This window comes from Vicugna pacos, chromosome 32, assembly GCF_048564905.1.
Source record: "Vicugna pacos chromosome 32, VicPac4, whole genome shotgun sequence".
NCBI classification, from domain to species: Eukaryota; Metazoa; Chordata; class Mammalia; order Artiodactyla; family Camelidae; genus Vicugna; species Vicugna pacos.
The window spans coordinates 15,167,525-15,192,969 of NC_133018.1; the positions used below are offsets into that span (position 1 = coordinate 15,167,525).

The 25,445-nt window shown below is 49.0% G+C and overlaps 2 protein-coding genes and 1 long non-coding RNA gene across 5 annotated transcripts in view; 2 read left to right on the forward strand and 1 right to left on the reverse strand.

Annotated features, from left to right (window-relative positions):
- Nucleotides 1-4,650: 4,650 nt before the first annotated feature.
- LOC140690930 (uncharacterized) lies at nucleotides 4,651-8,330 on the reverse strand. 3 transcript variants are annotated; one of them, XR_012066313.1, is made up of 6 exons: nucleotides 8,226-8,330; nucleotides 7,957-8,095; nucleotides 7,333-7,492; nucleotides 6,765-6,936; nucleotides 6,042-6,189; nucleotides 5,407-5,647 (listed from the first exon to the last, which is right to left on the reverse strand). It is a non-coding gene; the product is annotated as an uncharacterized lncRNA (long non-coding RNA). The 3 variants fall into 3 exon arrangements; XR_012066314.1 differs by lacking the exon at nucleotides 5,407-5,647 and adding an exon at nucleotides 4,651-4,730 and having other exon boundaries at nucleotides 6,765-7,492; XR_012066312.1 differs by having other exon boundaries at nucleotides 6,765-7,492.
- Nucleotides 8,331-9,031: 701 nt separating this feature from the next.
- HSPB8 (heat shock protein family B (small) member 8) lies at nucleotides 9,032-22,552 on the forward strand. The gene is made up of 3 exons (XM_072952889.1): nucleotides 9,032-9,953; nucleotides 16,068-16,131; nucleotides 21,519-22,552. The coding sequence occupies exons 1-3, from the start codon at nucleotides 9,587-9,589 to the stop codon at nucleotides 21,676-21,678; spliced, it is 591 nt and encodes a 196-aa protein (XP_072808990.1). The 5' UTR covers nucleotides 9,032-9,586; the 3' UTR covers nucleotides 21,679-22,552.
- Nucleotides 22,553-24,732: 2,180 nt separating this feature from the next.
- CCDC60 (coiled-coil domain containing 60) overlaps nucleotides 24,733-25,445 on the forward strand; it is a 224,351-nt gene continuing 223,638 nt past the window's right edge. Inside the window, exon 1 of the mRNA XM_072953089.1 lies at nucleotides 24,733-24,847. The gene's annotated coding sequence lies outside the window, so the exon portion shown is untranslated. The remainder of the gene's footprint in view (nucleotides 24,848-25,445) is intronic.

Sequence of the window (25,445 nt, forward strand, 5' to 3'; positions counted from 1 at the left end):
TACCTCCTCCACTTAGAAGAATCTAGTCTCTTAAGAACTTGGCGATCTCCCCACGCACGTTCCCCACCCTGACGCTCACCCACATTTTCTACCAGGGTGGTTCTCGCATCCATCCCCTAGAGGAAAGACATGGGGCACTGTTCAGACGGTCCCACCCAGAGCAGCAGGGGTTTCCATGCCCTCAGACTCCCGGCTCTCCACCGCTCTGTAACTAACCGCGGCCAACCTGTGGCCAGATGACTCGGTGCCAGTTTTTCTTTTGGTCTTTTTTCTGCTTCCAGTGAAACTCGTCCAAGGCTTTCTCAAGGCGTAACACTGGGTCCCTTTGACAATCTAATCTCAAATCCAAAACCAAAATAAACAACAGCAACCACATCAGATAGATTCATATTGCCAGATGGAAAGGGGCTGGACTGGGTACACACACACACACACACACACCCACAGTTTGTTTTGTCCCTGGAGTCTCTTTCACCTCAAACCCCATTTCTAAACTAAGTCATTTATATACATATATATATTATAGTCATTATATATATATATAATAGTCATTTATATATATATATAATTGAATATATATATTTTATTGAAATACAGTTGATTTACAATGTTGTGTTAGTTTCTGGTGTACAGCAAAGTGATTCAGTTTTATATATATATATATATATATTTTTCACATTCTTTTTCATTGTGGTTTACTACAGGATATTGAATATAGTTCCCCATGCTAGACAGTAGGACCTTGCTGTTTACCTGTTTTATATATAGTAGTTTGTATCTGCTAATTCCAAGCTCCTAAGTTATCCCTCCCCCATCCCCTGTCCCCTTTGGTAACTATAAGTTTGTTTTCTATGTCTATGAGTCTGTTTCTGTTTCATAAATAAGATCATTTGTGTCATATTTTAGATTCCATATGTAAGTGATATTGGTTGGTATTTGTCTTTATCTGTCTGACTTACTTGGTATGATCATCTCTAGGTCCATCCATGTTGCTGCAAATGGCATTATTTTATTCTTTTTATGGCTGAGTAGTATTTCATTGTATATATACACCACATCTTCTTTATCCAATCATCTGTTGATGGACATTTATGTTGCTTCCATGTCTGGCTATTGTAAATAGTGCTGCTATGAACACTGGGGTGCAGGTGTCTTTTTGAATTATTGTTTCCTCTGGGTACATGCCCAGGAGTGGGATTGCTGGATCATACGGCAACTCAATTTTTAGCTTTTTAAGGAACCTCCCCACTGTTTTCCATAACAACTGCACCAATTTACATTCCACCAACAGGTTAGGAGGGTTCCCTTTTCTCCATGCCCTCTCCAGCATTTGTCACCTGTAGGCTGTTTAATGATGGCCATTCTGACCGGTGTGAGGTGCTGCTTCCTTGTAGTGTTGATTGGCATTCCTCTGATAATTAGCCACGTTGAGCGTCTTTTCAGGCACCTACTGGCCATCTGTATTAGATTAAGTCAATCTTAACCTAAGGGAATCCATGGCCTCCCGTGCTTGGGCTACAGCAAGTCTGTGAATAATTTGAAATCTCACGTTAAGTTTTTGTGTATGAAAATATCAACATTTTGGTGCCGGGAAGTACATATTCCCCACCAGTTTTTCAAAGGAACCCAACTTGAAGCCTTTAAGGAATCGTCTGCAAAATCTGTCTTTACTCTCTCTGGATGGGACAGAGTTTCTAGTTGCCCCCTAATGGCCATTGTCCTTCAATCCATAGTAATAACACCCTCCCCTCAATTTTTAACTGGGTTCATGGCCACCCAGAACAGACTGTAATTCCCTGCCTCCCTTACAGCTAGGGTGGCCATGTGGCTAGTTTTGGCCAACAAGAAAAGGCAGAATTTTTGCATGGTAGATTCCAGAAATTTCTATAAAAGAGATTTGCTATGTACTTTTTTTCTTCTTCCTCATCCCTTCCTTCTTCTTGCTGGCTGGAGGTGGACATGATTGATGGCTGGAATGAGGCAGCTTTGGGGATGCATCCCATACAGATGGGGCAAGAAGACGGAAGGGTTTCAGTCTCTAATGAGTTTGTGGGGCTGGGCTTCACGCCAGCACAGTCAGAATGTCTCTAGACTTTAATATTAGGAAGAAATAAACTCTGTTCTTTCGGCCACTGTTATTTGGACTCTCTGTTGTTCTCAGCTAAAGTTAATCCTAACTCATATTCAGGGTGAAACCAAGCTGGTCCTGAGACGGCGATATCTTGTTTATATCTCTCCTTGTCTATCTCCATGCATCCTCCCCAGTGGCTCCAACCTTCCACCCCCTCCCAGCACAAACCGTGAGAACCCTCTCAGGCCAAGCCCTCCTTAGAGCTGTCATTCTGGACCTAAACAAACAAAACAAAACAAAACAAAACAAAAACCTGTTTCCAGTTGCCTGATGTCATGGTCACCAACTGGTCAAACCAGCTCCTGCTCTGACCTCAGAGATATCTCAGAAAGGGGCTCTCAAGATTACAGACATTCCAGCTCTCTCTCTCCCAGAGATGTCACAGCTACCCTCCACGTTAGTGCTTCGCTCTATGTAGACATCCCGGGCTGGGAGGAGTGGGTACCACTTTCCCAGTCCAGTCTCTTGGTAGAGGAGTTAGAATGACCTACCCCTCAGAATGATATGAGCACCAAGAAAGTTCTTTTGAAGCAATACCAACAGCCACAAGAGGACAGGATGGGGGAGAATAACAATGATAATAGTCTAGGTTATGCGGTCCTGACAAATAGACCCTAAATTTCAGAGTCTTAAACAAAAAACTTTTATTTCTCATCTGTGTCCACTGGGCCAGCAAGGGTACCCCACTCACTGATGGTGTTGGCGACTGCAGCGCAGAAGGGGAGGGAAGCCACCAGAGGGTCCTGCACTATTACATGAAATGCTTTGAAGTGGAATTGACAGACGTCTCTTCTGCTCACAGCTCAGTGGCCACAACCAGTCACGTGGCTTTTCCCAACCACAGTGGCATCAGGGAATGCGTTGTTACCTACCCTGTGCCCCAGATTTTACTGACTCCCAACTACGTGCCAGGCGCTGTTGTAAGTGTCAGTGACAGAGCCCTAAATGACAAAAGTCCCCACCCTCAGCCCCCGTGAAGCTTTCGTTCTAAGGGAAGAGGGAGCTGAAAAACAAATAATGTAGCGATCAGTCCAGCGGCCAGGGCTATGAAGAAAAAGAAACCAGCTGAGTGGGAGGGAATGTGACTTTAGTTCAAGCAGTTGGAGGTTTGTTGAGTGAGTGAAATTTAAGTAAGGGCACAAAGGAGGTGAGAAGCCAGAGGTGCAGAGATCTGCGGGAGGAGTGTCACGGGCAGTGGAAACAGCAGGTGGGAGGGTCCTCGGACAGGAAAATGTGTGGCTCTTCTGTCTGAAGGGCAGAAGAGAAGCCACTGGGACTTAAGCTCAGGAAGCAGCAGGTGGATGGGAGCAGGAAATCAGATCAGAAGTGTAGCCAAGAGCCTTTCCTTCCATCCTAAAACTTTCCAGTATCTAAAATGGTTTTAAACTGTTGATTTGATTATTCGTTTATGGGTAAATGCTAGAGGAGAGACTTTTGCTTCATTCACTGCTTTGTCCCCAGCCCCCTAGCCTAGTGCTTCACACGTAAGAACTTAATAAGTAAGTAGTGAATGAATGAGTGAGTAAATGAACAAACTGCGTGTCATCTCTCCCCCGCATCTGCTCATCCTCACATGCTCACATCCACCCGGTGGCCCAGGTCTAAAAACTGGGCGACACAGTTGATGCAACCCTCTCTTCCCCTCCCATCCAAGCACGTGGTCAAACTGCTTCTGCTCCTTTAATATATCAAGGATTATGTCCACCCTTTGCCTCTCCTCAGCCAACCACCTAGCCCAGGCCACCATCTTCCCTGGATCTTCTTTGCTGGTCTCCCCGGAGTCTTGCCCCATAATACACTCTCCATATGCAGCTGGTGATTTTTCTAGATTCTCACATCTCATCACCTCACCCTCCCTCTCCAAACAGGTTAATGGATCTTCAAAGCGCTCAGGACTAAGTTTAATTCTTTGACAAGGCCCTACGTCATCTGGCCTGTGCCCACTTCCCCAACCATGTCTCCCTCACACTCCATGCCAACAATTATCCTGGGAGATGGGTACTATTATTATCCCCTTTCTACAGCTGGCAAGACAGAGGCTCAGAGAGGCTAGGACACTTGCCCAGAGCAGCACAGCTAACAGAACAGGGTCTGTTCACCTTCTTACCCACTATGTTTTATGGTCTTTTATAAGCAGTAAATGTTGACACTCTCACTTCTTAAAATAACCTGGTTAGTTGAGATGTTAGTTCACTGGCTCAGAATAACTATTTGAGTTATAAAAGAAGTGTCAGAAGTTCTGATAAAGGAATAAGTAAAGGCGCCCTGAGAGCCACTAGCTGGGGCTGTGCATCTTAATAAATAAATGGGGCTTATTTATTGAGAGCCACTAGCTGGGGCTGTGCATCTTAATAAATAAATGGGGCTTATTTATTGAGAGCCACTAGCTGGGGTGGAGAGAGCTGACCCCGACTCCCTTCTCCTGGGAAGACTCGGTGCTGGAGCCGACGAGCACCTGCGCTGGCTCTGAGCGGCTTTCACAGTGTCACGTAAGGCTCCCTCTGGTTGACACCAGGCTGGCTGGTCCCAGGCAGCCTCCAGGCTCCCAAATGTCAGTATGCCCTGGTGTCCTTTGTTCTGCTGAGAAAATCTAGAAGAGCTGGAGGGAGGTTCGAGAGAAAAAGGTGAGAATGTGGAGGGAAAGGTAAGCCATGACCTGGAAGTCAGCTGCAGTCTGTTGGGTCCATCTGGGTTTGGAGAGCTAGTGCTCTGGCCGGCACACAGTGGGGACCAGGTGACATAGCTCACTGGGCAGCTCAGAGTACAGGCTTCAGATTCGATGCTGTGCCTTAGACTTTTCAACCTAAAAAGGGATTAACAATATTCTACTTCCTCATTGGGCTGTTACGAGAATGGAAAAAAGAGAAGACATACGGGACATATAGCAGAGCTTAGCACATAGTAGGTCTTGAATCCTGGAGGGGAGCACTACTGTTTTGTTGTTTTGATTGTTGTCATTCACAAAATCAGCTAGTGGTTAGGACCACAGACTCCGCAGCCAGATTGCCTGCATCTGAACGTCAGCTCTGCCACTTAGTCGCTGTGTGACCTTGAAAATGTTACTTAACCTCTCTGTGCCTCAATAGCGTTATCTGTACATGGAGATAATCATACTGATCTTAGAGTAATTTGGGTGAGGATTAAGTAAGTTGATATATACAACACAACTGGTACAAAATGTCAATGTTTGCTATTTTTACTGTTATTATGATTATTATAATTACTTATAGAGATGGTTAGGGCAGAAGCAATTTGGAGAGAATTTTGGAGCCAATAATAGGAGGAGGCTGGAGTTTAATAAACAAACATTACCTGCATAGGATTGTGAGGGCATAGACTTATTTAGGGAGGGACCTTGTGAACTGTTTTTCATTTTATTTGTCAGTCATCAGTGTTTGGATGGGTGTGAGGCAGAACAAAGCACTGGGCTTGAAGTTCAGACACAGCTGGGTTCAGAGCCCACAAGCTGGTGGCCTTGGGCAAGTTATGTCATGCCTTAAACCTCAGTTTCCTCATCTGTTAAAAAATAAAGGGGGGGTGATGATAGTACAAACCTCTCAGTGAGGGGGCTGTTGTGAAGATTAACTAAAAACATGCTTGGAAGGCATTCAGCTTGGTGCCTGGCACCTTCTAAGTACTCAGGAATTTTTAGTTAATATGCCCTGTGTAGAGTCTGTCGTGTGTGAGCCAGGCAGCTCGGACACAGTAATCATAAGACATCTACTTGGCCACAATGAGCTCCTACAATGCACCTGGTACCCTTCTAGGCACAGGGAATGCTGCTGTGAACGAGATACCCAAAGGTCCTGCCCTCATGGAGCCGAGGGGGCTGGAAATTCCATTAGTGTCATCCACGGGAGGTGGGGGGAGTGGTGAGAAAATGAAGGAAAAAAGATATGTGCGTCCTCACCCCCTTTTTGCTGTTGGATGAGCTGGCTCTGGGGGTGTCCAAGAGAGGGAACTCCAGCCGGGTCTTCCTGGACCCGGAGCCTGAGTGCATGTGGGAGGCCGCCACGGTCTGCCTCCATCACCAGAACCCCAGTTCCAAAGCCCTGGAACTGCAGGTAAAACATCTGGCAAAAATGACATCCGGAAAGCCAGGCCTTGGAGGGATCCCCAGGGCCCCTCCCTTCGGCTCTCGCAGACCCACCCCTACCCCCTCCCCTGCCACAGTCCGTTATGGCTGGACCTGCAGGGGAAGGGGCACAAGGGAGGCCAGGGAGGGAGAGAACTGGTTTTTTTTTTTTTTTTTTTTTTTTACTGCAGTAGAAAGAAAAAGCACAGAATTGAGCAGCTGACAAACTTGTGTCTTGGCGCTGGCATTACCTGTGTAACCTCAGGCCGCGCTCTCTCCTCCCTGGCCCCAGTTCCCGGAATCCAGGGCGATGCCACCCTCCCTGTCAGCTGTCTGTTCGAGGATTAATTGTGGCACTTCCCATGTGAAAGCTCCAAGAGGGCGGCTGCCAAGAGAACCCTTGTTCTGGGACCTGGGGTCTCACATCCCCCTCTCGGGCTCCATCAGGGTCTTTCCTTTCCTCAGAGGCGTCCTGGAGGCCCCTTCCCCTCCCTAGCCTCTCTGGAAGCCGACTCCGTCTTGTCCCCTGCTTGCTGACAGCCCCTGGGGTTTACTGACCAGTCTCCACGTGTGTTCGCTGACTCCTCTCCAGGTGGCCCCGTCAGCTCGACCAGCAGCTGTCTCCCTGCTCAGATTCCCAAAACAGAAGGCTGGCCTGACCCAGAAACACAGCAAGCATCATCCAGGGCGAAAGGGACAGCAGGCAGGCAGAAGGAACACTGGACCAAGCCTGGGCAATATTGTCCAATTCCGGTTGTTACCATGGGCTCCCACGTCCCACTGGCTCAGGTTTCATTCCTTAGCCAGCTGTGTGGCCAGGGGAAGGTGGCTTCACCTCTCTGAACCAGGAGGATGCAATGAGGTCATGAAGAAAAGTGCTGGGCCTGGTACACACTCAGTGCTCAATCAATGTGGGTAGTGACTAGGATTGCCAGAGGCAGAGCAGTAGACGAGTTGGAAGCCCAAATTCTGAGGTTCAAATCCCAGCTCTGCCGCTTAACATGTGTGTAGACACGGGGAAGTCATATCCTCGCTCTGTGCCTCGGTCTCCACATGTGTTAAATGGGGATAATAAGAGTCCCTTCCTCTCAGGGCTGTAGGGAGGATTCTGAGTCAATACACTTACATTTAAAGTGCTTAGAACAGAACCTGGCACCTGGATAGTGCTGGATAAATGCTCATGGTTTCTGCTTTCTAGCTTCTCAGCCCCACTTCTCTCCCGGGGTCCTGGATGCTGCAAGCGCCCTTGAAATGAGAAAGTGGATGAGGTCGTGGAGGGTGTGTTCCTGGGAGGAAGGGGGAGGAGGGTCGTTTAGAACACACCCACCAGCAGACGGGCCCCTGAATGCACAGCCCCATCAGCACGTACACACACACCACTGCACCCACTCAGATCCACGCATAAACTCGCTCGGGACGCAGCCGCACCCCCGCCATGTGGTCCCCACCCGCTCAGAAACCCCTCCCAGCCCCCGCCCAGCTCCCAGGCGGGGCCCGCTTTCTTCTCTGTGTCATGCTGCGATTCTGTCCCGCCTGGCTCCAAACCAGCCGGCCTCGCCCCAGCCGTAATTACAGAGAGAGCCGAGGCCTCGGTGCCTGGCGTGACGTCAGCCCGAAGCTTCTAGCCTGATGATCTCACCCCAGTCACTCGGGATGGGGGTGCCTCCGGGGGCTCAGCACAGACTCGCAGGTTCCGACCCAGGCCCCCAGCGGTGCGCACGGACTGCGCTCTGTGCCTCGGTTTTCTCACCTGCGAAATGGGCGACGGCACCCCCCCCTCCAACGGCAGTGGCGAGGGTCTCACCGCGTGGCAGGCACCTAGGAGATGTAGCCGATGGTGACTCTGGTCCTCCGTACTATTATTTTTAGCAAAGTGCCTCATGGGGGCCCTGCTGAACACCAAAAGTATTTCTCAAGAAATGACTCATTGGATTCCTTAACACCCCCACCCACCCCACCCCAGGAGAAAGACAGGGCTCAGAGCCTGAAGCCCACCCGAGAGGGCCCCAAACTGCACACCTGCTGGGGGCAGAGCACAGGCTGGATCTCAAGCTCAAGGCGTCTTGAGGTCAAAGAACAGTTTATAAATTCATTCTCCAAGCTACGTGGGAGGGGCAAGGAAGTCTAGAAAACAGGTCCTCTCTGGGCTTTGTGTTTCCAACCAGACCACCTGCCTTTAGGTAATTAGCATTATCACCGTCATAATAATAGAAGCTACCATTGTTTAACCCTTCCTACGCAGTTTCGTCATCTGTAAAACGGGGACAATCGTAGCACCCCGACCTCACGAGACCGCTGCGGAGGAAAAAAGGAAATTAACGTTCGTGGAGCGTTTACAGACGGGTCTGGCCCCTAGTGCGCAGTGTATCGCTGAGAATCAACCTTGAACATCTGAAAGTGCCGGTCTGCTAAGCGCTTTAGGGGAGATTACCTCATGTGTTCCCCCTGACACATCGGTGGGGAGTCTGCTATTACGTCCACTTTACAGGTGGGAAAACTGATAGCTCAGATTGCCTGGGGAGGAACGTGACTCCCCTCACTGGGCAGGGAAGGCGAGCGCTAAGTATGGGGTAGAGTTGCAAGTGGGGATTGCAGCTCAGGGGTGACTGCCCATCCACCAGGGTCCCGCTCTCCCCTGGGCTTCTGCGGGTCCCCAGCGTGGAGGCAGGATGCAGCTCGCTCTGGGGGAGGTATTTGCAGAGGGTGACCTGAGCCCTCAGCCAGGCACGGGTTATTAATAGCCGGGCCTTAGTGCTCTGCGGGGGGCGGGCTGCCGGAGAAGGAGCTGGAGGGAGGGCGGAGCTGAGCCGAGTGGGGGAGGAGAGTGTCCGGAGAGGCTGGCGGAACTTGGATGTTAAGGTCCCTCCCAGCCCCCTGGGAGCCCGGCTGTTCCCTCAGCGGATTCTCTGGGGCTGGTTCATCGCCTCCGAATACTCCTGTGACAGGAGGCGCTTGCAAATCACGCCCCCAGTCCCCGGCAGCAATAAATAGGAGGCTCCCAGCCCAGAAGAAGCAAGAAGTTTCTAGGCCTGCTTGTTGCCGGGTTTATTAAGCTTCCGGCTCCATTCTGGACCTCAGCGGCTCTGGCTGAGAGCCTGGACGGCCTGGGCGGACGGAGGCTGGCTGATCTCCGGTGAGGCTGTGCTGGAGAATTCTGCACGACCAGCCGGGGGTCGCCTTTGGTGGCTGGAGTGTCTTTAGGGGCTGGGACCCCAGCCTGGTGTGTGCCTCCTTGTCCTTGGCAGTGGATGGTTCAGCATTTTCTGAAGCTGCAGAATAAGCTTGGAAGGCCAGCCGACCCACATCACCTTGCTGTGTGACCTTGGGCAGGTGGCTCCCTCTCTCTGAGCCTCTGTTTCTCCTCCAGCTCAGCAGCCACCATGGCTGATGGTCAGATGCCCTTCCCCTGCCCTTATGGAAGTCGCCTGCGCCGGGACCCCTTCCGAGACTCATCCCTGTCCTCTCGCCTGCTGGACGATGGCTTTGGCATGGACCCCTTCCCCGACGACTTGACTGCCCCTTGGCCTGACTGGGCCCTGCCTCGCATCTCCTCTGCCTGGCCGGGCACCCTGAGGTCAGGGATGGTGCACCGGGGGCCCACTTCCGGGGGCAGGTTTAGGGTACCTGCCGAGGGCAGGAGCCCCCCTCCCTTCCCTGGGGAGCCCTGGAAAGTGTGTGTCAACGTGCACAGCTTTAAGCCGGAGGAGCTGATGGTAAAAACGAAGGATGGATACGTGGAGGTGTCTGGTGAGTGGAGGAGGGAAGGAGAAGCTGGGGAGGGGGTGTAGACCTCAGCCCTGGAATAGCCACCAGAACGTTCCCTTAGAGGGAACGCTGTGACAGCACGACACAGGTGACTTCAGGGCTCAGGAATGCAGGCCATAAAAGTTCTCTTTACAGAAAAGCTCTCCTCTCCAGGCTTCAAGGAAAAATTTTAACCTGACTTAGCTGTTGGGGGGCCTTTGGGCACTGCATCCCCCAGGGAACCAGCAGGAAAATAGAGACCATGTCGCATGTTTTGACAGAGAGAATTTAACATAAAGAATAAAAGTTTCACAAATAGACAAGGAGTGAAAAGACAGAGAAGTGGGGTCCGCGCACCCCAGCATCATAACACAGTCTGACAGGAGGGTATTTAATGCTGTGTGATCAGACTGTTAATGACTAGCACAGGTTTCAAGAGAAACGCCTGCCCTTGTCCCAGGTAAGGAAACCGAGGCATAAATGTCATTGTAAGAGTACAACTTGGTAACCTTGGTTGAGTGATTACTGTCTGCAAGGTACCATTCTACAGGCTTTACCTGTAGCAGCTCAGCGAACACAACCAGAAGAGGTAGGTCCTGTCTGCCTCCTCTTTTTAGAGATGAGGAAACTGAGGCGCAGAGAGGTTAAAGTAACTAGCCCGAGGGCACCACCAGAGATTCAAACCCAGGCTGTCTGGGAATTGAGAGGCCAGAGGTGAAGAAATGATTTCTTGAGCACATGCCGGGTGCCGAGGGCTCGGGTGCACCTTTTACATTCCTGCTCTCGATGAGCCCTCCCTCCAGCCCTGAGAAGCGGAGGTGTCTAGTCCCATTTTGCAGCCGAGGAGGCTGAGGCCTGGGTGGGGGCTTGTCCGAGGTCACGCCGTGAGTCAGCAGCAGTTAGAGACTGGGGCTGCCCATGACTCCAGGCCCAGGGCTCCTGCCACCACATCCCAGCCTGGGGGAGGGAATGTTCTGGAGAAAAGGAAAGAGGAGACAGAGGCTCAGTTCCTGTTAAGCAGGGCAGCAGGGACGAGCTTTCTGTCCCGGCCCTCCCAATTAACGCTCCATTAAAAAGAGTGTGTTCCTGGCAGGCTCTACGGGCCAGAAAATCAATAAAGCCGGTGCAAACAGGCTAGGCAGGGACAGGCCCCGGCAGAGCAGCCTTCAGGGGCAGTTTCAAAGCCCTCAAGGGCAGAATTATAAACATCAGAGGTTCCTGCGGGTGTGGCGGGCGGGGAGGCACGCTGGGGCGGCATGTGCCTGCATGGAGGGGGTCAGCCAGGACTTTCCGAGTTGGCTGGGGAGCCAGGCATCTGAAACCACTTTCCTGTGCTTCGTTTCCTTATCTGGAAATTGGGATTCAAACGGCTACACCGCCTAAGGATTTTTGACGTAAATGAGGTGATGCTGGTAAAGTGCATACATGGCCCTTGGAACACAGGGAATCAGTATTGTTACTGTTGTCAAGGTTGTTATTTATATGCCGGGCACGTGGTAAGGCCCCATAAATCATCAATCCTAGGTGCTCTTTGAGACCTGGGTTTAAATCACACCACCACTATTCTCTGGATGGATATGGACAGAAACAGCTCTTCACCACTCTGAGCCTCAGTTTCCCCATCTGAAGAATGGGGATCCTACTAGTATCCACTCAACAAGGCTGCAGGGAAGATTAAACGTGTACAGACAATCTATAATGATAAATGCAGAGTGTCCGTCTGGCACTCCACGAACAAGGTGATTATTATCACCACACCTGCCATCTTTGTTTTAATTAGGATTCTAGAGTCTTCCTCCCCAGGGTGGAGGGTCTCCCAGACCCTGTGGTCCCTCCAGGAGACCTCTGTCCAGCCTGGAGGGCTTTGTACACTCTCCCCCTTTCAAGGTGCTTCTTAACAAGTAGGGTCCGGCAGCTCCAGGCTGAGATCCCAGCTAAGTACCTTACTAATTCAGAGGCTTGGAGTGTGAGTCACAGAGCCTCATTTCCACATTTGTAAAATGGGTTTGTCGGGGGTTTACATAAAACAAAGACAGACAAAGCTGTTCTAGGTTGAAAATGCCTCACAGCTGTGCACTTAGCAATCTCAGCTTGACAAAATCCAAATCCCCCTAGAGAACATACAGAGACTTTCGTAATAGGGATTTTGAAAATCAGATCGCTATCAGGGGCTCCATTTAAAAAGCAGCTTTCAGGGGATGTCTGAGGTCAGATGCAGTCTCCCATCCGATTGCCCATTATGACACATTTCTCACACATGGTGCTGTGCTAAACACTAACACGGGTTGGCTCATGGGTTCCTCGTGGACTTCCAAGGAAATAGGCATAGGTGGGTTGTGCCCATTTTACAGACGAGGAGACCAAGGCCCGGGGATAGTAACTCTGCTGAGATCACCTGCTTCTCCATAGCAATGTCTGAAATTCAAAGCCGGGCCTTCTTAGACAGTTCCAAGTCAGGATAGCTGGATCTGCTTCAAACTGAGTGGCCCAGGGCAAATCCTACCACCTCTTGGGCCTCTGCTTTGCCATTGGTCTAATGAAGGGTTGATCCGTATTTGCCAGACAGTGTGTTTTAAGATATTACTAGCATCTGATACATGGAGGGAAGTGGAGGAGTCCAGGATTTTCGAAGTTACCAGAGGAAACAAAATTATCAATAGGTCTTCTCACTGCAGGACTTATCAGAGCCTTGAGTTTGCTAGTGTAGTTTATGAATCTCTGAGAGGTGGCTCTGTCTTATCTGACCACATTAAAGCATCCAGTTCCAGGGAAGTGTTTGGAAAATGCTAGACTAAATGATTTCCATCATGCCTCACACACACCCCCTCCCCTACCCTGCAGCCACCAGCCAAGAAATGTTCTTGTCATGGGCCACTGGGCCAGGCGCTGGCAGAGGAAGGGACTGGAAAGCCCCGAGGCTTTATTCCACCCCTTCTCCTTAATCCCAGGGCCTGTGCTCCCCTGGAAACAGCACCTTCTTTCCTTAGCTGGGCCCATAGCTTTCCCCGAAATGCTGATGCCTGCTTCTTGGCACCTGCATTTCTCTGGCATGTTGAGCAAATGGGGCTGTGAGGGGCCTCTGGCTTCCCCTGACCTCCAGATGAATTCTTTTTTTTAAAAAAGAATCTTAATAATTACTTTTTGCTGTTTTCAAAAATAAAATATTTACAAGGTAGATAGGAAAGCAAAATAAGGAATTAAAAATCAGTCATGATCCTGAAGCTGCCCTTGTCAATAGATATTCAAATATCATGCAAATTATGCTTCAATAGGAGCCTTCTAACCACGCCCCCTTCCACCCAGTTTAACCTCCTCCCCAAGCCACCCTCTACAGAGCTGCCTTGCTCCCAGATCCTTCCCCCACAACCCCAATACCCTATTTTCAGAGCATGAACAGGAGGTTTAGCTTCTGATGATCCGTTTTTTCCCCAAATATCCAAATTCACCACAAGCATTAACCTTCTCAGGGTAGCTTTACAACTTTGAAAGCAATTCTGTGACTCATTCACATCACTGCCTCATAGTCACCCAGTGATTAAGAAGTTTTCGCTGCCATTGTAGAGAGGAGTGAACTGAGGCTCAGGATAGAGGAGGGATGTGCTGGGAAACGTCAGAGCAGGGACTCCAAACCCAATCCACACCCCTGCCTTGGAGTCTTTGCTTCAGCACTTCCAAGCTGTGTGACCTAGGCCTCATCACTTCACCTCTCTGAACTTCCATTGCCCCACCCACAAAATGGTAATAAAAAAAGCACCTGCTTTTTAAGCTTTTTGTGAAAACTAGGGTTGCTATCGGTCAGGTGCTTAAGACGCTGACGGACCCCAAGGAAGCGCCATGTGTGGTTGCTATTGTTATTCTTACCATCAGCATCGTCTCCTCCTCGATTATTATTGCCAAGACACCAAGTGTGCAAAAGAGCTGAGTCAGAGGCACTGGCCTGTCCCCAGGGGAGGCAGATCTCCAGAGGCCCGTGCTTTGGGGAGGGGACCCGGGGACAGACAGTGCTCCTCTGGCCACCGGCCCGTGTTAGAGCCAGGCTGCCGGTGCTCCTGGACTTGGCAGGTCCAGATAAACTCTTCGAGCTCCCAGAGGCAGCACATTCCCGGAATAGTATGTTCTGGTTAGCCAGACACTCCAGTTTAAAAATGAATTCCTGTAAATGTACCCCTTTCTGCCCAGCTGGTGGGAGACTAAATTGATGTAGCCTTTCCTACGGGAAATTTAGTAATATAGATCAAGGCTTAGACATTCTAGAACTTGGAATTTATCCTAGAGAAGTCATCAGGCCAGGGGTGAAGCTCTGGCTGCAAGAACGGTCAGTACAGTGAGGTTCTTTCCAATGTCAGATACCGTCTCAGTGCCCAAAAGCCGGGGATTGGCTAAATGAACTTCTGTACCCGCTATAGCCATTAAAAGCCATATTGTCAAAGAATATTTTCTGGGATATGGGAAAAACAATTATAACGCATCCACAAGAGAGAAAAACAAGTTTCAGGAGTAACAGACAGTGTGATCTCATTTGATCTGATATTCATCGCTACTTTAGAACATATATGCATTTCTAAGTAACAGAAGAAAGTCTGGAACGTGTACAAAAATGTGGTTTCCTTGGGGTGATGGAGTTATGGACGGTTTTGATTGCTTTTTTCTTTATTTTCTGCATTTTCAAAGATACACATCAGTTATTTTGTAATCCAAAAGAAGTTATTAATAAAAGAATAATGAATTATAAAAAAGTAATTAATAAGGTAGTTACCTATAAATTGTCAGCTTAAAAAAAATCTGGACCACAGTACGACACTCTGTCACACAAGGTTATTTCCAGTCTGAATCCAAAGCCCCTTGGAAGGGTGTCCTTGTATAAATGACGGTTCTTTATTTTTTTAACATCTTTATTGTGGTATGGTTCCTATACAGTAAACTACATATATTTCAGGTGTACACGTTGATGAATTTTGATAGATGCATACACCAATGAAACCGCCACCACAATCAAGATAGCTAGCATTTCCATCACTCCCCAGAGAGGTGCAATTTTTGAATTCCAGTAAATGAGGGTTCTTAGCCCTGGAATGTGGCCCCACAAATGAGGAGTGACTAATAATAGGAGCCCAGTGGCTCTGCTGGGCACTAATCCGATTTGTTTAAAGAGAAATTAGAGACACTCTGTCCATTAAAAAAAAAAAATGGGGAGGGGCCAAAAGGCTCAGAATTTGTTATATAAATGGCAAGATGACAGCCAGTTTGGGGTTAAGCCTTCTTGGAATTTCGTATTTTGCCTTCCGAAGGAAAGAAAAAAAGCCTTTTCTTGCCAGCGTGGAGGAGGAGGGGCAGGTCGGATTTCACACCTGTGGTGTCCCATGTGTCATTTCTTAGGGAGAGCCCCCTTTGGAGAGTCTGGATGGTTGTTTTTTTGTTTGCTTTTTTAGCAGATTGAAGCATTATTTCCGGGTGGTTCTTTCAGTACTAGATACAGATAACGTGACTCAAAGAACTAACTGGAAGCCAAAACAGGCCGAGGGGCACTGAACCGCAGCCCTTGGCTTAGGTTCAGAGAGAGAGCTGGTTCTCAGCTCAGGGCAGCCATGCACTTGCTGGGTGACCTTGGACCCATCCCTAGGCCTCACTTTTCACGTCAGTAACCAAGGGAGGAAGAAGCCCATCCCCAGAGCTGGGCAAGGGCTCTGTGCGTTACACAGCCAGCTGGGTGGCAGACTAGCCCCACTTTTTTCCTATCACCCATTCTGGGATGTTAACCTCAAGGCTCTCCTGGCTGTTGAGGAGAGAAGGATGAGATGCAAGACTCAGGGGATGCAGGGCAGCATCTAAGGGGACACAGGAGGTCGTTTCTGTGGTGTCCTAAGTGTAACTCATAATCGTCTACAAACCACAGTCAAGGCCTCCTGACTGGCCCATTGTCTTATTCCATCTTCATAATAGCCTGGGAGGTGGTTTCAAGTGGGTCCACTTAGCAGATGTGGGACCAGAGGCTCAGGCAACTGGAGCCTCTAGACCAAGCCCCAAGCCACACAGCGAGGCGGGGCAGGATTCGAACCCCAGCCCGAGTCTTGGATGATGCCCACAGATACTGACACGTGCCATTCCTCTCCCTTCCAGGTAAACATGAAGAGAAGCAGCAAGAAGGCGGCATCGTTTCCAAGAACTTCACAAAGAAAATCCAGTAAGTACCTGGCAGTTGGATTTCAGGGTAGGACTGGAATGCGGGTGGGCTACCTGGGATCTGGGGTCTCGCTCTCTTGGGCATCTCTCCTTCAAGACGCCCACTTCCCAGGGGGCAGAGAATGGGACCCTGGCACCTAAGGGGAGAAGATATCCCAGCAGACCTGCAGTAGGTTCCCAGAAGGGGTTGGGGCAGGGGCACATGGATCATGTCGTCTCATCTGCTCAGTGCTCTGCGAGGTGGGTATTAACAACCCCGTTTTATAGATGAAGAATTCGAGAATAAGAGAGGCAAAGTGGCTAGTCCACAATTCCACCAAAATTGGGGCACTCACCCACCCACACGACATGGCGGAGAGAGGGTCTCCATCACCATCAAGAAAGACCCTTTTTTGATGCCCCCAGTTCCCCAGTAGAACCTTTCGAAGGCTGCTTGCTCTAAGTCTCCCACAGCCAGGAGAATGGGTGCCTTCCCTAGAGCATCCATAAGAATTTAGCTGAAAGGTGTCCTGGCGTCATCAATACTTCCTTACGAGAAGGGTTTTGAGACTGAGAAATTGGGATAAAGGAAGAGCCGGTTTTGCTGGGGGGTGGGCGAGGAGGGCTGAGTCTGGGGAATTATGTGAACAGCAGCAAGACCACCAGTCTGAGCCAATGCATCAAAACCACACTGAGACCCTAATGACAACGCCAGTGGGGAGAAGAGAGTCGTCGAGAGGTGCCGATGACCAGGTGCTCACAGACACACCTTCCCCAATCAGCATCACTGCACCACGTGCACTTCTAGCTCCAAAGTCTTTCCCCAGTTGTCACTGCATTAGCCTTTGCAGCAAAGGTAACGCTGTGGGGAGAAGAGACACTTCCCTCCTTGTGTTATGGGGAAACTCAACTCTCCCAGAGGTGAAAGAACACATCCAAGGTCCTTAAAATCAGCATTTAGAACAGCCCCAAACAAGATCCTTGAACCCTGAGCTCGCAGTGTTCATTCTCTGAGCAAGGACTGCCCTTTCCTCATCTGTCAAGGGGATGGATGCTGAGTCCAGCCTTGCGGAGTTACCCGCTGGAAACAAAATGAGATCCCAGGGCAGTGATGGGCTCACAGCGGGTCCTCAGAAGTGGCGGTTTGTTCTTACTTTCATCGTTGTTGTTATTGAATCTTAACTCCTCCCCTCGCCCTGGCAAAGTTGTCCGTGTGTCTGGAGAGATTGCCCAAGCTGAATTCTGAGGCTTCTTTCTTCTTTCGGCTCTGGGATCCTGCAGTCCTCCTGTCTCTCCCCCGATGTGCCCATTCCTCACCCATCCGGCGCCTCCAGAATACTTAAAAGACACTTTCTGATAATGGCAAATGCCAAACTGTTTTTCTCCGAGCTCTCTGACCCGCCTGCCGTCCCCGAGACCCGCACCTCTCCCTGGAACAGCAGGCAGATCAGACTTTGCTGAGAAGGGAAAGATGAGGAAGAGAGGGAGGGAGGGAGCTGATATTTCTTTTAAGAGACTGAAATAAGGTCTCAGGATGGAGTCACAGGCAGGGCAAAGCTGTGAAAGGGATGGAGCTGGAAAGAAGTCAGCAAATTAATCATCTCTGAAAGACAGCCATTTTCGTGGCTTTCGCGTCTCTGAGGCCTCTGGGAAAACAGCTTGCTGGAAGTTACTTGACCAGATAGAAATGTCTAAAGCTGCTGAAGGCAGGGCTGCTGTTCAGCACTCGAGCTGGGCTGGTTGTTATAATATTGGACTAGGAGCCCCTCAGAGGCTGTCCTCAGTCAACCAGCCATCCTGACCCTGTCCCTGGGACCCTCCAAACCTCCCCACATCCCAACAGCTAAAGGGTCCTTAGGACCCTCCTCCATCACTATGGCATGTATCCATCCATTCTGGTTGGGCGATGTCCAGCTGGACCAGTGGTTAAATATCTTGAATCTCACCTCTGCGTGTAGGAAATCCCAGCTCCATGATTGAGTGGATAACTTGGAGAAACTGCTCTGAGCTTCTGTTCCCGTATTCCCTCATCCCCTCATGATGGGGGATGAGAGCATGTGTGTAAAACTTTTCACACAGTGTACAGACTCAGTGCTCCGTCCGTGGGAACTAATGTTATTAAAGACGCCACAAGGCTGGAGTCACACAAGAGCAGCTGGGACTCCTGGGAGCTCCTGGCCCGGCCCAGACTCCAGACACCCAGGAGAGGACTGGGGTTAGGATGGCCCCAGCCCAATCTCAGAGACCTCTTTGCCTCTCCCAGGGAAAAACTCTGGTCATTAGAGGACAGGGAAGCTCCTTCAGCCAGGCTGAGGTCCTTGGAGATTTCCTCCCAGACAGGATGCTCCAGCTGTTTGCCTTAGCCACAGCTAAGAAATTCTTGCCAACACATCCATCCCCATGTGAAAGGCCCTATTTGGACCAGATGAGGGAGCGAGGGAGAGGTACTGGGATTTGCCAGTCAGGCTGGGTGCAGGGCAAAGACAGTGGAGGGGATCTTTTCCACACTCAACTTGGATGAGAGGACAGGGGCTGCAGGAATTCATCAAGGGAGGGTTCTATTGGCTTTGCTCCACATCTTCCCGGGTATCTGGTGTGCCATTTACTGACACTGCCATTTACTGGTGTGTTAAGAGCCATGGTAAAAGGTTTAGAGGTTTAATTCTTCATCTTTAAAAGATTCCCATGGAGTAGATATCATTGAGCTCACCTTGTGCAGGAGGAAACAGGATGTTGGGATTCATTTAAGGTCACACAGCAGGGAATGAGCAGATCTGGGCTTTGAACACAGGTCTCTCCTCCTTCAAAGCCCATGTCCTTCCTACTTGGTTCAGGGAGATAAAATGAATCATTCACATACTATCTTCACCTATATTTTTGCCTTCTGTGCTTACATTCCCATATTATCATTTGCTTATGACTTTTTTTTCTTTTCGATCAACTCACTTTTGATAAGGTTAAATTCTCATCAGTAAAACGTTCACTGAGGAAGGCAATTATAAAATAAATCCACTGAAAGCAAAATGTGGTTAAATTCTCACTAGATTGTGTTGCCTGCCAAAGGATCTAAGTCGTGGATCAGATCTTTCTTTGTTAAAAAAAGGAAAATAGCCAGAGACAGAGGCTAAGGTGTTAAAGGCACGTTAACACTGAGCTGAGATTTTGAGCTGGATGTAAATGTAAGGACAGAAAGAAAATCAAGGAGGAGTAACTTTCCCACCGAGTGGGTTCCACACATAGGTCACCTGGTGAGAGCCCTTGAACAAGTCTGTTCCCATCTCGGGGCCTCAGTTTCCCCATGGGGAACATGAGAGCATTGCTGTGGGCATTTGAGATCCTTTTGGGCTCTGACATTTCATGGTTCAATGATCTTGCTAAGATAGTCACGCTGGTCAGGATGCCTCCTTGTACGGCCAATGCCTACAATAGCAATATAGAAGCTGCCTCGTTTTGAGCACTTACTGTATGCCAGGCACTGGGCCAAGCCTTTGCTTTCATCATCCCACATTAATTCTCACACCACCTTAAGAGATAGATACTCTTTTAACCCTCTTTTCCTGTAAGGAAATAAGTTCGGAGAGGCGAGCTCACTAGCCCAAAGTCACACAGTCAGGAAGAGGCAGAATTTGAACTCAGGGCTGCCTGCTGTGGACTGTGGCTACCCTGTCACATTGTACCACATGGGTTGGCGTGCAAAGGGTTAAACAGAGTCAGCCCACTCCCAGCAGAGAGCGGGAGGTCCAAACTTTTGGCCGTGTCTCTACTACAGAAGGTTGACTTGGCAACTGTCCATGTCCCCTTTCTCTTCCGTCCTTCCCTGCTAACCCCTCATTCATCTCCAGGGCTCCCATTTGGAAGGAGTCACCTTATAGATGCAGTTCATGTGGCTCCAAGTTGCTTTTCAGACAGAGCAGAAAAACTCCCCAACCCCTCCAGGAAGGATCCCGCCCATGACCGGAATGGGCTCATGACCCAATTTCTTGGTTCTTGCCTCAAGATTCCTGCATTTACAACAGGCAAAGCCAGCCAGGACCAGTGGAAAGACCAATGGTGATCGAACCTTCTGATTTTCCCAACCACAGACCTTTTTTCAAAAGTCTGGTGCCAGGGAGGCTGTAGAGCATCATGAGCATCTCCTCTGAGTTTGGAGACGAGGACTGCAATTCCATCCCCATCTGCCGCTTACCGGCTGTGTGACCTTGGGCAAATCAGTTCACCTCTCTGACCTCAATCTTCTCATCTGTAAATTGGGGCTAGTCATAGAGCTTGCCTGATGGGATTATTGTTAACAACTAAGTGAGAGGATCCAGGTGAAACACCTGGCACATAGAAAGTGCTCAGACGGTCGCAGTTTTCATTATTTTCATTAATAATGGAATCCTAATGAGGTCATTAACATGTTCTCACAATTCCAGTAGTTTGTCGATGAAACCATGCCCCGGATAGCCTCATTCACCCCCAAACAATCCCAGAATCATAAAAATAGCTTCAGAGCTAGAACCAGATTTGGGTTCAGGAACTCCGTCTTTGATGCTTTTTTACTTGCTGAGCCTGGTATTTGATTTCCCCACGTCTCTGGTAAATGTATTGTGCAACAGTCATTAATTCCCAACTATTAACCATTCTGGGTTGTTTATAAAGCTCCAACCAGGTAATGCCTATAAATGTGTTTTGGGAACAAAACTAAGAGATACTTAAGATGTGACCCAATCAAGGCTCATCCTAAGCATCTCTAAGGTGCCATCTGAAGTCTAGCCGTTGAGCAGCTGACCCTCTTTATCTGTCAAGTTGCCTATTCCACTGTCACTTCCACCAGCAATGCATTTCGTAGTAAAGCACTCTCTGGCAGGCACGTGACAAATGAAAATGTGTCACCTGCTGTGACATTTATGTTCTCTAAAGGGATGATTGATGGTGGTGGCGATTTCTGAGACCTCAACCAAGGACCAAATACTTGGGCCCACAGGTCCCTTTAAAGTTACCGTCGGACCATTGTTTTACCATTTGCAAACCATGTTCAGATTCTTCATCTCATTCTAGAGCATCAAATACTGCATACATTTAATATTATCGTCCCCATTTTGCAGAAGAGGAAACAGGCTCGGAGAAACTGAGTGACCTTCCCAAGATCACACAGATAGAAAGGGGGCAGAGCCAGGGTTCAAGCCCAGCATTGTATGCCCCTAAAGCTTTTATCAAAAACCTTTTCTGGGTGGAAGGAATAGCTCAGTGGTAGAGTGTGTGCTTAGCACACGTGAGGTCCTGGGTTCAATCCCCAGTACCTCCTTAATAAATAAATAAATAAAAATAAACCTAATTACTCCCTCCTACAAGTCTTTTCTTTTGAATGAATAAAAGAATGTTTTGGCTGTAAACAAAAATAAAAATTGAATCTTGTGTTTATCCTAGGCTTCCTGCAGAGGTGGATCCTGCGACCGTATTCGCCTCACTTTCCCCAGAAGGCCTGCTGATCATCGAAGCTCCCCAGGTCCCCCCTTACTCACCATTTGGAGAGAGCAGTTTCAACAATGAGCTTCCCCAAGACAACCAGGAAGTCACTTGTACCTGAGACCTCAGTCTTGGTCCTTTCTTGTTCCCTCCTCAACCCCAGGGCGTCTCTGATTCCAGACTACATTACTTTAGCTGAATTCATAGATTTAGTGTGACTAAAATTTGGGGGGGTCAGGGTGTATTGACCAGATTCCCTGGATAGTGTACTACTAGTTTTTTTTTTTCTGCAAGATGGAGCAATTGGCAGGTCAGGCTCTGTTGCACTAGGCCAAAATGCTGAGAGTTTACCTTTTCTATTGTGATGAAAATGCTGCAGATTCTATAGTTGCCAAACAGATAAAAGGGGACATAACATTTCACATTGTATCTTACCTTGCAGCTAATGCAAGAGTTGCTTTTCTCTGGGGACCTCCCCATCACCCAGATTCCCATGCTGGGCTCGCAATGTCCATGCCTGTTCCGTGGTTTGGTTGATGGAGCCCAGTAGCTCACTCCATTGTGTTTTTGCAGCCCTGGTTTACAGAGGGCTATAGACAGGTCTTACATCCCCACGTGGGATTGATCCAAAAGCCACATGAAAACAAACAGTGCCTTCTGCCCTACACCCAGGCATTTATAGCACGTTCCCAAGCTGGCACTCCCCGAGGACTCTGGAAGCCCCTTAGTTTATTCTCTGACTATAGTCCCCCCTTTCTCATGTCTCCTATGTCCAAGTCGGGATTTTTACAGAGGGGGCTGTCACCAGACAGCTCCACCAGGAACCAAGCAAAGGCCAGACAGCCTGGCAGGCAGACTAGTGGTATTATGTATATGGGTGGGACGTGTGTGTCATTGTTATTTGAATTGTGCTGTTGTTTAGGAAAAAATAATAGTTAATAATAATAATAATAATAACAACAACAACAACAACAATAAAGGAGCTGATGTTCTTAGCCTTGTGTATTGTTTTGATGGGAACTAAATGCATATGCAATATCAATAAGGGATGCTTGTGGCTGCCAATAATAATGCCCAGTGCATAGTGACTTAAATGATATAAACATCTGTCTAACTTTATCAGAAGTACAGATATGAGTGATTTCAAAATTACTTTTTCAGCTGTTATGCCACCAGAACCCAGAGTCTTTCTATCTTTTTCCTCTGCCCCTCTGACAAGTCTACAAGTTCTGTCCTCATGTTTGCATGATGGCTGCAGGAGCTGAAGCATCTCAGCCTCATATGACAAGGTCCAAGAGAAGGCAAGGGTGAAAAAATCTCGCCTGGCTTTCTCTCAGTAAGATCTTTGCCAGAAGCTCTCCCTCAGCAGATTTCTTTCTTTTATTTCATTGACTAAAACTGGGTCTTCTGTGTCATGTGTATCCTGCAGCCAATTCCTGGCAAAGGGAAAGGGATGGGCTTAGACCAATGTTGATTTGTCCTTTGAGGCCAGGAACATTGCTGCCTGAAAAAACAAGGTTCTGTTAGGTAGGGGGAAGGGAAGTAGTAGCCTTGAGAGCAGTTAACAATGCAGTGGCTGCCACACACTCATGCTTCGGGGGACCCCAGAACCCTGAACGCAGGGTGGGAGGGAGCAGGGCTGCTGGCACAGGGCATCAGTTAGAACCATTTCTGTGCTAAGTGCTAGGAAACCCCACTCACACCGATTTAAGCAAAAAAGGGTATTTCTTGGACACAGCTGAGAAGTCCGGGATAAACGCTGGTAACAGTTCATAGAACTGTTTCTGTCTCCTCGTCCTGCGGTGTTGGCTCCACCCCCAGTCTCCCTGTCGTCCCCCAACCTCCACTGCTCCTAGCCCTCCATGATCCACGTGTCCCCGTGGTCCCGGGACAGCTGCAATCACTACAGCCCCACGTCCTCCCACATTCCACTCCCCTGTGAGAAAAGCCGGTCTTTCACCATCGCTTCTGCTGTATTCCCGGGAGTCATTCTTATTGGACCGGCTTGGGTCACATGACCATCCCGGAGCAAATCACAGCCCAAGAAATCAGTGCGTTGATTGGTCAGGCTTGGGTCACATGCTCCATCCCTGGAGCCAATCCCATTTCATCCTCACAGCAGCAGCCCGGGAAGCCGATGCAAAGTTTGCAACGGAGAAGCTGCGTCTGGGAGAAGTAGTTTGGGGTAAGTTCTGTGGTGACCGTAGAACTCGCACCTATATGTTTGCTCTTGGAAGAGTTGGTGAGGCGTTGCTAGGTTGCTTTTTTCGAGCACCTCCAAACCCCCAACATTACAGCAGAAGTCAGTGCATATTGCCTGAGCACTGGCTTATTTTGGTCCTGTGCTCAGAGCCAGCCTGTAGCAAACGGTGAGCCGCCATTCCTGCCCAGGAGTTACCTGCACACCAGTAACAGGTGGGCAGGTAATAGAAAGCCTCGCCCTCGCTCAACTGTGTGCCAGACCCCGGCATAAGTGCTTTATGTGTATTAATAGATTTAATTACCCTAAATCCTATCAGTGTTTCCAGACCAAACTTGGGTCCGCTCACCCGCACTCAGTAAAGCCCATTTACTGACACGGGGTTATGGTGAAGGAAAATGCAGCGTTTACTGCAGGGAGTCCAGACAGCCAGTGTTCAAGAGGCCTGAACCCCCCCATGGCTTTTAGAGAAAGATTTTTAAAGACAGGCTGAGGGAGGGGGCTTGTGGGGCTTGTGATAAGGTCATGGACGTTCTAATTGGTTAGTGGTGAGGTAATCAGGAGTTAACATCATCAACCTGGTTCCAGCCCATCTGGGGTCTTGTGAGCGGCGTATAGTTAACTTCTTCCACCTGTTGGAGGGTTCAGTGTCTGCAAAACAGCCCAGAGGGTTTGGGCCAGAATATTATCTATAGCCCTTGAGAAAGAACTAAAAGTCCTTGACTTTAATGGCTAAACTATTATTGTATCTTGCTTGACTGTTTTCCTTTGTTTCTGTCTTTTCTTACTTCTCTCATTAAATTTGTTCTGTGGCACTCAGGGAAAGCCTGGGAGGCCAAAGTTTTACTACAAACGAGAGGCAGGTGGAGGGCATGGTGGGCGGTGGGGAGGCCCCTTAGGGTCCTGCTTGTTGCGTGAGGTAGGTTAAACTCTTACTTCCATTTTACAGATAAAGAAACTAAGGCATGGAAGGATTAAGTGCACTGCCTCAAATCACTCACCTAATAAGCAACAGGCCCAGGGAGTCTGACTCCAGGACCTTCACTCTTAACTGTTGCCCTGTTCTGCCTTTCTCTCAACAGAGCAAAATGTAAGTACGTCTTAAGTTGAGTCCATCCAGCTTGTGGGAAGAGAAGGGATATTTCAGTTCGGGGCTCTGCCAGGGTGGGAGTGGGGGTAGGGATAGTTATCCGAGGAGTGGTCACTCCACTGAAGATAAGCGCCATTGTAGACGTGAGCAAGCAGGGTTAGGAGAGGGGAAGTGCCTCACAGGCAAAAGAATACACATGAGCTGAGGTGAAAGGTATGTATGTCCCTTTTAAAACCACCTTTTGGGTCCCTGTTGTTCAAAGGATTGAGTCCAAACTACATTGCAAGACTTGCAAGGCATTATGGGATCTCTCCTGGTTACCTCTCTCCAACTATCCTAACCCCTACCCTCGCCCTCCAGTCACCCACCCCAACTTCCTCCTGTTCCTTTAACCAGGCGGGCTCTCTCTTGCTTCCAGAACTCTGAATACACTGTTCTGTCTCTTTCCAACGACTACTCCTCCACCCTCTTTGGTTAATTCTTTGGGGTCTCAGTTTAGACTCCCACCAGGCTGGCCAGAGCCCCCTCGCGATGACCCACATCCCAACACAGCACAGCCTATAACAGTTTAGGTGTTTGTGCAGCAGAATAAACAATA

Coding starts and splice junctions, on each gene's coding strand:
- HSPB8 (XM_072952889.1), top strand. CDS start 9,587: ATGGCTGATGGTCAGATGCCCTTCCCCTGCCCTTATGGAAGTCGCCTG. Junction 9,954..16,067: donor TGGATACGTGGAGGTGTCTG/GTGAGTGGAGGA, acceptor TCTCCCTTCCAG/GTAAACATGAAGAGAAGCAG. Junction 16,132..21,518: donor AACTTCACAAAGAAAATCCA/GTAAGTACCTGG, acceptor TGTTTATCCTAG/GCTTCCTGCAGAGGTGGATC.